At 46.3% G+C, this 12,732-nt stretch overlaps 1 protein-coding gene across 6 annotated transcripts in view; it reads left to right on the forward strand.

Moving 5' to 3' along the window:
* The window catches only part of LOC307211729 (neuronal PAS domain-containing protein 4-like), a 37,743-nt gene that overhangs the window by 24,529 nt on the left and 482 nt on the right, over positions 1–12,732 (forward strand). For all 6 annotated transcript variants that reach the window (XM_079968648.1, XM_079968649.1, XM_079968652.1 and 3 more), the window contains 6 exons: positions 1,458–1,621; positions 2,207–2,312; positions 3,747–3,999; positions 4,910–5,019; positions 6,176–6,323; positions 10,147–11,123. In XM_079968648.1, the coding sequence (XP_079824774.1) occupies positions 1,458–1,621; positions 2,207–2,312; positions 3,747–3,999; positions 4,910–5,019; positions 6,176–6,323; positions 10,147–11,123 (1,758 nt within the window). The remainder of the gene's footprint in view (positions 1–1,457; positions 1,622–2,206; positions 2,313–3,746; positions 4,000–4,909; positions 5,020–6,175; positions 6,324–10,146; positions 11,124–12,732) is intronic.

Genomic DNA, 12,732 nt, shown 5'->3' on the forward strand with positions numbered 1-12,732 from the left:
GGGGGGGGGGGGGGGGGCTTGTAAGCGCATTCCTACATTGTGCAAAATGGACCTCCCGATAAGACGGCATCGGCAGTAAGCCCTCACCTGCAGAGTTGCTCAGAGTTGCTCACCTGTATAGCTCAGTCGGGTATATAAGGGGCGAGACGATATTTCACAATAGTGAAAATAACATACAAAGATGCATCTTATAGGGTAAGCCTTTGCGTGTTCTTTTGAACACGTTAACAGGGCTGTAAGTCTGTCTCTTCCATAAGGCTAACTCAAAATATTTTGCTGCCTGATGCAAAGGACATGAGGGCAGGTAAAGGTAAAAAGGTAAAGGACCCCTGGATGGTTAAGTCCAGTCCAAGGTGACTATGGGGTTGTGGCGCTCATCTCGCTTTCAGGCCAAGGGAGCTGGCATTTGTCCACAGACAGCTTTCCGGGTCATGTGGCCAGCATGACTAAACCGCTTCTGAGGGCATCCCACATACAAAAACCAATTTGGTCAGGCAGTTGAATAATTTTGATGCTGGTGGTAGGGTATAGTCCTCCACAACTCCTGAGGCAACAGACTGGTTTTTTGTGGGTTGGGAAGAATGCATGTTCTCCAGCATATACAGCTCCCGTCGTCCAACAGAGCAAAATGGCCAGGGGGCTATAAGACGAACAACCAGGGGGTTGCTGCTGCCTGAGGCAGTCACCTCATACTGCCTTATGGTAGGGCTGAGTCTGCCCTTTCCTCTTTGTGGCACCACAAATTTGAAATCTTCCATGTACAGTGGTACCTCGGGTTACAAACACCTCGGGTTACAAACACTTCAGGTTACAGACTCTGCTAACCCGGAAGTAGTACCTCAGGTTAAGAACTTTATCTCAGGATGAGAACAGAAATTGTGCTCCGGCGGCCCGGCGGCAGCAGGAGGCCCCATTAGCTAAAGTGGTACCTTCAGGTTAAGAACGGTTTCAGGTTAAGAACGGACCTCCGGAACGAATTAAGTTCATAACCAAAGGTACCACTGTATTCAGAAGTGGAGTGCCCTCAAAGAATTATGGGAAGCGTAGTTCATCCCTCATTGGAGCTACAATTCCCAGCACCCTTTACAAACTACGAGTCCCAGGGTTCTTTGGGGGAAGTAATGTGCTTTAATTGTGTATGTGGCCTAAAGTATTAAAAGGTGGGTGGTGGCACCACTACCCATGTGTCAAAACATGAAGGGAGTCTCTGGGTCGTTCTGCCTCACAAGGGAGGCAGATGCTAGAGAGCCTGTGCATAGTACACTGCAAACAGATTGTGACCTCTTTATGCACAAATCAGGGCTCTCTTGCTCTCTTGTCTGACACAGGAGCTGAAAAGTTGGAATCATAGGACCGTGGAGCTGGAAGGCGATGTGCAGCAAGCCTTTAGCCAATGATTGGGAAGCCTCGTTCTGTGGACCCAGAGAACCAATTAATCTATCTCTTTATTTTCTCAGATTTACATGAAGTGATGGGACTATCCTCTAATCCCACAACTTCTGCTGCACTGAAAGACCCAGAACTGCTGCTTTCCCTCCCGGGGTTCATCCTGGCTTTCAGTGCAAATGGCAAACTGGCTCACATCTCTGAGAATGTGTCCCACTTCCTTGGATTTTCTGTGGTAAGTCCAGGCTATCGCAGGTGAGGGGGAAGCCAAGTTTGCCTTGCTTGATCTAATCCAGGCATAGGCAAACTCAGCCCTCCAGATGTTTTGGGACCACAACTCCCATCATCCCTGACCACTGGTCCTGTTAGCTAGGGATGATGGGAGTTGTAATCCCAAAACAACTGGAGGGCCAAGTTTGCCTATGCCTGGTCTAATCTAATGCAGTACTGTCGTTGAATTCAGCTAGCTATCTCTCCAAGGTCTAATTTGAGTTTTTTCCCAAACCTTTTTCACTACTATCCTTTCAACTGGAGGCAAGAAGGATTGGGGCTGAAATTTGTCAACCTGCAAAACATGCTAACGTTTGCAATGGGAAATGTCTGTGGCATGAAATGCTATGGTGTGCAAGTAGATCAAAGAAGGCAATTTCGCTTACAACTCCTAAAGCTTTTGTTAGAATATTTAAGGTCACACTTCTCCCTCAAAAGTTTCTAGTTCTCAAGGTTTCACTTTAAAAATATCATGGCACACAGCTACATGCTAAACAAGTTGCCTGTCATCATTCATTGGCTGCTATGATTTCTCATGCTCTTCTTGCAGGTAGAACTCTTAGCCCACACTGACTCCATCTTTGACCTCTTGAACAGCCCAGCAAGCGGGATTGTCCAGGAGAAGCTTGGTTTTGCCCAGCAGCATCCAGGCACTGGTAAGGACAGATCTTTGCAGCTGGGGGATCATTAATATTTATGTTACACGGCATCATCTCAGCCGGTTAGCATGGTATGCTGAAGAAATAAACATCAGCGTCCGATTTCATATATTCCTTTAATGTGAAAAGCAAAGTTTCCTTTCTTTTTTTGTTCTTTGTTTCTTGTCTAGAAAAAGAAATATATTCCACCTTTTATCAATTGATTTCAGGGTAGTTTAGAGTCGCACACAAATACAATAAAAACAAACATCCATTAAAGCCACAATAGAACAACAGAATACTGAGATCAATTCAAATCAGCCAGCACATCTAAAAACCCTGGGTGAACAACACCAAAGCTTAACCTGGAATCTGAAAAATAACAAAGAAGGTTCCAGTGAAGCCTTGTTGAGGAGGAAGTTCTATAAACAGTCAGTCACAGCTGGTCTCCACAACCCACCTCACTTCTGGGGCACTCAAAGAAAGGCATCAGCAAATTACTTGCATACTTGGAAAGTTAAAACAAGAAAAGTTATTCCTTTAGGACAGGAGTTGGGGAAACACTGCAGATGTTCCTGGACTCCAGTTCCCATCAGCCCCAGCCAGTATGTCAGAGACTATGGGAGTTGTACTCCATCAATATCTGCTGTGCCACAGGTTGTCTACTCTTGCTTTAAAGGTAAAGGGACCCCTGACCATTAAGTCCAGTCGTGGATGACTCTGGGGTTGCGGCGCTCATCTCGCTTTACTGGCCAAGGGAGCCAGCGTACAGCTTCTGGGTCATGTGGCCAGCATGACTAAACCGCTTCTGGTGAACCAGAGCAGCACACGGAAACGCTGTTTACCTTCCTGCCAGAGTGGTACCTATTTATCTACTTGCACTTTGACGTGCTTTCGAACTGCTAGGTGGGCAGGAGCAGGGACTGAGCAACGGGAGCTCACCCCGTCGCAGGAATTCAAACCTCCGACCTTCCAATCAGCAAGCCCTAGGCTCAGTGGTTTAGACTACAGCGCCACCCGTGTTCCTCTTGCTTTAGATGGTCTTAACTCTAACTGCAACCTGGGTGTAAAATGCATCTTCTCAAACAACACGGAATTGGGTGACAAGTCATTTTCTTTCATCTTGTCAGACTAGGGAGAGTGAATGTGGGACCTTCCAGATGTTGATGGACTAGAGTTCCCATCACCCCTAACTAGCAAGATCAATAGCAAGGGATGATGGGAGTTGTAGTCCAGGAGCATCTATAGCCACAGATCACCCATCCCTGTATTAGACCACAGAACTGGATTTAAAATCGGGTTACACAGAGAATGAGTTTTGTGTTGGTGTACTTATTGCAAAAAGGAATCGGAGGAGCGCCTCCAAGTTCCTACCTAGTATCAGCCCTCACAAACCTCAATCTGCCTCTGAGCTTTAAGCATCCTGATTTATTTATATTTTAATTGCTGCAGAAATTGAGTTCATCACTGAAATGCGCACTCTGAGAGCCTTTCGGGTGAGGTATGGAAGGAACCGTTTGATGTCTGTGCGTGGCAAATTCCTCATGCTCAACCCGCAGTCGACCACCTCCTCTCCTGCCTTGACCTTTGTTGCCTTCTGTACTCCTGTCACACACCTGTCAGAAGATGTAGATGGGGCTTCCAAGGACTCCTCATTCCAGAGCCAGCACACACTGGATATGAAGATCGTGGAGATGACTGACAAGTAAGAAAAATCCACTATTTGAGCAGTTTAGTAGGGCCAGTATGGATATTATTTATGATATAATTTATTCAATTTATATCCTGCCCTTCCTCCCGAAGCCAAAGGAACCCATCAATTTTAAAAACAAACAAAACATTTTTTGAAGCATTATAAGACCAGTTAAAAACATTCTATCAGCCATTGATTTCAGGGTTGCCAGGAGCAGCAGTTTCCAGGCATCAAACACCGGGGTAAAAGAAATGTTTTTCAATTGTTCCTGAAAGTCAGTAGTGATGGAGAGGGATGCATCACACAGCGACAGCATTCTACAAACGGACTGAGTTGCCAAATGACCAGAAAAGAAAACCTGCCCTCTGTTCCTGTGTTTTGATCTGCAATCACTAGCAGGTGAAGATTTTCATGGAAATCGACTGTTGCCAGAGCTTTTGGTGGCCAGACTTGGGCAGAATCACACTTACCTGTATAAGCACAGGAGCAGAGGCCAGTAAACAAATAAGTTGGCAATCCTATTCTAGGCAGTGGTGTTTGCTTGGCACAAAAGTTCTGTTGTTGCCTGTTGTGCTTTCTTTCCCACTTAATGATGGAGGTACCATAGTATTGTGTTATGTACTGAGTTGAATAGGATCCAAAATGCAGCAGTCTGATTGGTCCTAGAACAATGCAGCAGTATGATTGGTCCGCAGAAGCCACCCAATCCAGCTCCAGGTGGAAGTGAATCTGCAACCTGATTGGCCTATAGGAATTAGCCAATCACGTGCGGCCCATTGTGTAAATAATGTATATAAAGCAGATATTTGGGGGGAACATTAATTCCTCGCTACTATGAGCTGAATAAAGAGCATGAAGTCCACACTCAACTCCGAGTATATTTCATATTGATTAAACTCTTCCCTGTTTTCTCCCCCTCAAGTGTTATTTACCATCTTGGTTACCAAAAGGAAGAGCTGGTTGGACAGTCTTGGTACCGTCTCCTGCATCCTGAAGATACTGGAAGAGCTGTAGAGATTCACAGGACTCTGAGTGAGTGTTGTGCCTGAGACAAGAATGACTAGGAAGATGGAAGCAACATCCACACCTCTTTAACAGTCATGGCATCACTCAGAGAATCATGGGAGCATTCCTATGCACATCCCTACGGAAGTAAACCCTACTGAAAACATTGGGGTCTACTTCTAAGTAAACATCCATAGGCTTGCACCATTGGAGTGCTCTCACCGCATAGTATTAAACAAGCTGGCCACTATTTTTTTAGACTCAGCTCTCATCTATGATTTGGTGAAACAGCTGGCCTAACTTACAGGGTGTTGTATAGACATATACAGTCATACCTCGGGTTACAGACACTTCAGGTGCGTTTTTTCGGGATGCAGACTGCCGAAACCCGGAGGTACCAGAAAGGGTTACTTCCGGGTTTTGGTGGTTGCGCATGCGCAGAAGTGCTAAATTGTGCTTTGCGCATGTGCAGATGCGCCGCTGCGGGTTGCAAACGTGCGTCCACTGTACTAATGGAATTTGGAGTAGGGTGGTTAGAGAAGAGGTGGGGAAAGAGTCCAGGGTGCCTGCATGTTCAATACTTTTGCAGAAGAGGGTTGTTATGCAGCTAGCCACCTTAATTTTAAGAGACTACAAGGGTCAGGTAGCCTCGATACTGGCAGCAAATCTCATGTGACAATGTACCTGTGATAGGTAGCCATCCAGCCTCTGCCAGATTTGAATGGCTTTAAAAGAGGATTAAATAAAGTCATGGAAAATAAGGCTATCAATTGTTTGCTAATCCTGATGGCTATGTGGTTCTATCTCCACTGTTGGACACAGAATGCTTCTGAATACTGATTACTGGGAAATGCAGGGGAGGGTGCTGTTGTCCTACTTGCAGTTTTCCTAGTCATATGGTTGACCACTATGAGAACAGGACGTTGGACTTGATGGGCCATTGCCCTGATCCAGCAGAGCTCTTCTTATAATCTAATTGGGTCCGTGGACCAGAGCCACAGCTGGCTTACTTGTTTCAGCTGGCCTTTGGGACTCAGGATTATGTTGGCATAACTGCTTTGCAAACTTGTCAATATAGAACAGTGGCAATACATAATTTCAGCTCAGTTGACTGCTGTTCTTCCAGTTACCAGGTGTTCTATGCGCCTATGTTTAAACAAATAACCCTTTCTTATTTTTGCAGTTTCAGTGCACGATTCTGGGAGACACATTCGGCACACGGTAGTCCGTCTACTCTGCAAGGACCTGAGTTGGGCTTGGGTGCAAGTTCTTGCGATAAGGGAGAATGGAAAGGGAGGAGAGCTGATCACTTGCACCAACCACATTCTTAGGTAAAGACATTCCCTGCATAGGTAATAGTAAAGGTAAAGGGACCCCTGACCATTGGGTCCAGTCGTGGCCGACTCTGGGGTTGTGGTGCTCATCTCGCTTTATTGGCCGAGGGAGCCGGCGTACAGCTTCCGGGTCATGTGGCCAGCATGACTAAGCCGCTTCTGGCGAACCAGAACAGTGCACGGAAATGCCGTTTACATTCCCGCTGGAGCGGTACCTATTTATCTACTTGCACTTGACGTGCTTTCGAACTGCTAGGTTGGCAGGAGCAGGGACAGAGCAATGGGAGCTCACCCCATCAAGGGGATTCGAACTGCCGACCTTCTGATCGGCAAGCTCTAGGCTCTGTGGTTTAGACCACAGCATCACCTGTGTCCAGGTAATATTCAAGGGCAATTCCCAACTAAGGTGCTTCCTTCATTTTAAATTATGTTGCAGTGGAACTGACTCCCTTGGGAGGTCGCGGACTCTCCTTCCTTGGAGGTTTATAAGCAGAGGTTGGGTAGCCATCTTTCATGGATGCTTGAGCTGAGATTCCTGCATTGCAAGGGGTTGGACTAGATGACCCTTGGGGTCCCTTCCAGCTCTACAATTCTATGGTTCTGTGAATTATTATTATTTGCATTCTACATCATTATCTCGATGTGATGTATAATAAACACATTTAAAACTGCAGATATATTTAAAACTAAACTAAAACAAAATAGACACGGCCAACACCCATTCATCCGGCTGGGAAAACCGCTTGGAACAAAAATGTCTTCCTTCATTTCCAGAAAGCACAGATGGTGGCTGGCTGCCAGATTTCAACAGGAATGCTATTCCACAGAACTGGGGCAGTCACACTAAAAGCCCTGCTCCAAGTTACTTTGGAGAGGGCTTCTGAGATCTTTGGAACTTTCAGGAAAAGCTCTCCCACAGATTGAAGTGACCTACTGGGTATATAAGAGATTAGGAAGTTTCTCTAGTAACCTGGTCCTGTATAGACCTTATGTGTTAGTACCAACACCTTGAATTTCACCGAGTAGCAGCTTGGAAGCCAGTGCAAATCCCACAAGGAAAGTGATATATATGCTGGCAGTAGTTTGTCTACACAAGCAGCCTCGCTGCTGTCCTGTGTACCAGTTGCAGCCTCTGAGCATCCTCAAGCATAGCTCCACATAAAATGCATTGCATGACCCTGAGATGGGGACCCAGTCATTGCCGTCCTCTTCTCCCCACGGCTCTTCCGACTTTTCTCATAATCTAAGTTTGAAAAAAGAACTCAGAACAGTAGCACAGTTTATGTCTTCTTTGCCGTAACACAGGGTTGTACTCAACTGACTCACAACAGGTTAGACCCCTTGTAATTAACGGGTGTGACTAAAGTAAAATCCATGGCTTTGAATGGATTCGTTCCGATAGCAGTTGGAGACATGTCCTAGTTTTAAAGAGGTTTTCTTGAAAATAATTGGGCAATAGCGCTTTAGAACATCTTACATCATTCGACTTTTAAAAAGATTGCTGAAATAATGTCTTTGGGGTGTTTTTTTAAATTGCTGTTAAGGCAACTTGTGCTTTCCCTTCCCTGCGCTTATGGAACGCAATGGACAGAATATAGCTGGATGTACAGTGGTACCTCAGGTTACATATGCTTCAGGTTACAGACTCCGCTAACCCAGAAATGGTACCTTGGGTTAAGAACTTTGCTTCAGGATGAGAACAGAAATCGTGCTCCTGCGACGTGGCGGCAGCAGGAGGCCCCATTAGCTAAAGTGGTGCTTCAGGTTAAGAACAGTTTCAGGTTAAGAACGGACCTCTGGAATGAATTAAGTACTTAACCTGAGGTACCACTGTACACAGAAAGGAAAAGCGGTTGCAGCAGCAAGGATAGCAGTTTGAAAAGTCGACTGCATTTCCATTTGTAGCATACAACAAAAGATGAAAAAAGTGCTCCTCCAGACAACCTGCTTATTGAGCATTTATCCTGATTTTCTTGCACAAAGCTTATGCAGAGGTTTGGTTAGATCTAGGCTTTATTGAGCATTCATCCTGGTTTGCTTGTGGGGTGTTTATATATCTTCCTGTGAATCATTCATTCATCTTCCACTTTTCAGTGCATTTCCATGTCACTTTCCTAACTACAAAAAATCCTCCTTTTTTTCCCTTTTTCAAAGTGAATTCGCTGTGCTAGGGCAGCAGAGCATTTTAATTGTACAAACCTAAATTTTCTGTATGCACTTAAATCACCGCCCCCCGCAAAGGTCTGGAGGCAGCCTTGATGAAAAGCGCTAGGACAGGGGTCTGCAACCTTTAAGACAAAAAGAGCCACTTGGACCCGTTTCCGAAGGAAAAAAAACTGGGAGCCGCAAAACTCGTCATTATAAAAATAACTTTTTTGTCACTTTTTTAATTATTTCTTTGTTTGACCCCTCAGAATTACTCCTCCTCATAGAAATAAACGTTAAATTAACAAGTTACCTTTTTGTGTGTGTGTGTTCTTCACTCCCCTTCAAAACAGTGACCAGTGTACATGCCCCCTTTCAATGCAGTGACCAGCGTACATGCCCCCTTTCAATGCAGTGACCAGCGTACATGCCCCTTACAATGTAGCGGGTGGGCGGGCGGGAAGGTGACGTCGGGACGGTGCGTGACTAACGCACGCACTGCCCCCATGTGACGTCACAGCCAGTACAGCGCCTGCCACAGTGGGGAGTGTCAGGGCGCACAATGCGCCTCCTCCCCTCACTAGTATCCGCCCCGGAACCGCGGCAAAGGTGTAAAAGAGCCACATGCGGCTCCGGAGCCGCGGGTTGCAGACCCCTGCGCTAGGAAAAAGGAACATCTCTGGTTCTTGTTTAACTCTTCATCTCCCCCTTTCCCAATTTCCTATGTCTGCAAATCTGAATTGGCTCCAATGTACATTGGTGTTGCAAACGACACCTTCTGCTTTCTGTACTACGTTAGCAATACAGTGGTACCTCGGGTTACAGACGCTTCAGGTTACAGACTCTGCTAACCCAGAAATAGTACCTCAGGTTAAGAACTTTGCTTCAGGATTGTTAGAATTCCTGATCCATGCTTGCAGTCATGGTGTTGTTGTCTTTCACATGACGGTATATGTTTTGACTCCATAGAGTGGGAAGTGACGGAGACAGGATGTTTGTGTTACTGTGTTCCATGACATGGGACTATTGTCCTTTGTCCCCCCCCCCCTTTGCTGTCTGATGCTAGAGAAAGAGGGAGCCATGTTGCAGTGCTCCGTGTGTGTTTATATGGAAATAAAGTAGATTAGCCAAAATGCTGAGTTGCTGAGGCTTGTCACACGCATGATACACAAACTCTGCGGATCCCTAAGTGTGCTGGTGTCGGTAGGCATCGGTCGCTGTGATGTTCGGGCAGAAGAAAGCTTATGAAGCTCCCGAACGATCGACCACGAGGGAGGGAACATGCCAGTCGGGCATGTGTCTCTGCCAAGCTCCTACTCGAGTGTAGGCTGAACTCCTGACAAGGATGAGAACAGAAATCACACGGCAGCAGCGGGAGGCCCCATTAGCTAAAGTGGTACCTCAGGTTAAGAACAGTTTCAGGTTAAGAACGGACCTCCAGAACAAATTAAGTTCTTAACCCAAGGTACCACTGTATTTGCAAATTCTAGCAAATGCCCTCTATGCAAATGCCCTCATGCTTGTGATTCGCTTGTGCTCTCACAATACTTTGATTATGCTACACAGTGGCATGGGAGGACCAAATCTGGTTTGAGTGCCTGTGTCAGTAACCTTCCTGTTGGTATGATGGCATCCAGTGCTTGTTTCAATGCACACTTTTTGTATCCTTGCATAGGGAGGAAGAAGCCCTCTATCTCCGGAACCAAGACCCACAGCGTGGAGCTGTTTCCCCAGCTATCCCAAATCTTCAATGCAATTCTGGAGAAATACGGCCGCAGACGACAGTGCTGAACGAAGCCAGTTTCTTCCCTCAAGAACCAGTGGCAGCCATGGATGAGGCACATGAGTACAACCCCTCTCAGCTGCTTGAGGCATGCGAAGAAAAGATGCTTCCTTCTGCCCTCCAGTCTCTGTTTCCAACCAACATCCCTCTCCCTAACATGCGGGCTGAGGCAGGCACCCTGCAGCCGCCTCAAGAAACGGGACTTCCATTCTTTCCAGTAAGTGGGCCCCAAAGTCTTTCCAGCCTAGACAATGCCAACAGGCTGCCCTCCATGAACCCTTATGTCCTCTGCTCCCCTGGAAATGCACTTCCTCCTGACAGCAGCCCTCCTGTAGACATTTCTCCATTATTTGAAGGAGGGCCATCCATAGGCATGTTCCCAACAACAGGTACAAGCCCTGACTCTGACAGATGGGCCATCAGCATGCTGTCTGGACAAATCCACTCCCTAGCTGAAATCTTCTCTCAATATGCAAAGCAAGCACCTCAGAAGTCTACCGGCATTTCCTTGTGGCCCAGACAGTCCACTGAGGACACTCACATGATACCAAGGCAAGGTTTGGGGACTAACGGAGCTCTAGATTTCCCTGAGGATCTCTCTGTGGATGAAGATGTCATCGCCAGCATCTTAAACAGCTTCCTAGACCCTAACAACTTAAACACACTCACTTCTGAGCTTGGATCAGAAAGCAGTTTTCATGCACTAAACGCTGAGCCACGGGCTTCCTTAACCCAGGCTCCTCAAACAGACGTAACTCCTTGCCTTGACCAGTGCCTCTTCTTGCATTCGTTGTCCTCCTCTGCATCACCCAATACCCACGTGCCTGACTCCCAGTGGGATGAGAGATTCCATACTGTATTTCAGCAAGGTACTGTTTGCCCTTCTTCAACATAATGTTACAGTTTATAGGTAAAGGGTAAAGGGACCCCTGACCATTAGGTCCAGTCGTGACTGACTCTGGGGTTGCAGCGCTCATCTTGCTTTATTGGCCGAGGGAGCCGGCATACAGCTTCTGGGTCATGTGGCCAGCATGACTAAGCTGCTTCTGGCGAACCAGAGCAGCGCACAGAAACGCCATTTACCTTCCCGCCGGAGCGGTACCTATTTATCTAAAGAACCAATAAAGCAGGGGTACAGAACCCATGCCCCTCCAGATGTTCCTGGACTACACCTCCCATCATCCCTGACCATTCACCAAGCTGGCTGGGGCTCGTGGGAGCTAGAGTCTAGGGACATCTTGATAAAGACCAGTTATTGGGTTAAATAGTGCACCCCAAGAATATGTCTTTACCAGTTTGAAGGACTGTATTTTCTGCATCTCTGAAATAAAGTAACTGCGACCAGTACAATCCTGAATTCACCTCAACTCAGGTTTGATGCAGAGCGGAATAATAAACTACACGGCTGCTGCTTTAAAAGTTTTCGTCGTGGTGGCATTCAGCATGTGAATAATGCCTGGAGCGGCCTTAAAACAGGGTATATATCTAAAGATATTTATACAACCCTGGGATGATGACCTGCAACCCATGAGTGACTGGCTTTAAATGAGGATTTGCCACTTTCAAGGAGGATAAGGCTACTAGCCACAATGGCTGTGTTCTACCTCGAGTGAAGAGCATGCCTTTGAATAAGTAATAAATTGAAATAAATAGATAATACCAGTTGCTGAAAAAAGGCAGGTAACAAGAGTGTTGTTACAGCCAGGACTTGCTTTCACAAACCCGTGTTGCAGTACAGAATAATCTGCTCAAATACAGCTGCAACACATGGCTAATAAATGTAGTAAATGTATTATTATTATCAGTTAGAATGTCATCCAAAATTTACAAATCATCAACTTCAAAATAATATATATGTATCAGTCGATAACCAAGAAGTAGTCAGTGTGATGAATTGCTGGGAGGGAACACCACAACGCAGGCTACTCCGAGAACAGGATTCTGGGCTAGATGCCGGGCCTTTGGTCAGATCCAGCAACAAGGTTCTTCTGTTCTTACTTATTTACTAGCCACAGCCCTTGACTCCCCTGCCTCCAATTTATAGCCAAATCATGCCTGCTACAGCTTCCAAAACACAGTAGCTGAAGCAGGGTTGGCTCCATCACTCCTAGCTAGCACAGCCAACAATTGGGAATTGCAGCAGGCCAGAGTTCCCATATATGAAAATAAAGGGCATACGAGCTTCCACCCCATCTAATTTGAACAATGTCCCTCCTTCTTGTTGTTGTTGCCATCTCTCTCGGGACACAATGGAGGGGCACATGCACCTTTGGGGGTGAAGTCAACATGTTGGAAAGCTGTAATGACTATGATGCAAAAAAGCATCAGCCTTGCTGTTGTTGGCACCCGTCTGTCTCAGGGGACAATGAAGGAGTACGTGTTTTGGGAGGGGCAAACCGTTGGAGAGTTACAGTGCCTGCTGTGGCTGTAGAGACCGACACGGGAGAGACATGTTTTGTTGCAGCTGGGGCAGATGAA

The sequence above is a fragment of the Podarcis cretensis genome (assembly GCF_951804945.1).
Source record: "Podarcis cretensis genome assembly, chromosome: 3".
Lineage (NCBI taxonomy): Eukaryota > Metazoa > Chordata > Lepidosauria > Squamata > Lacertidae > Podarcis > Podarcis cretensis.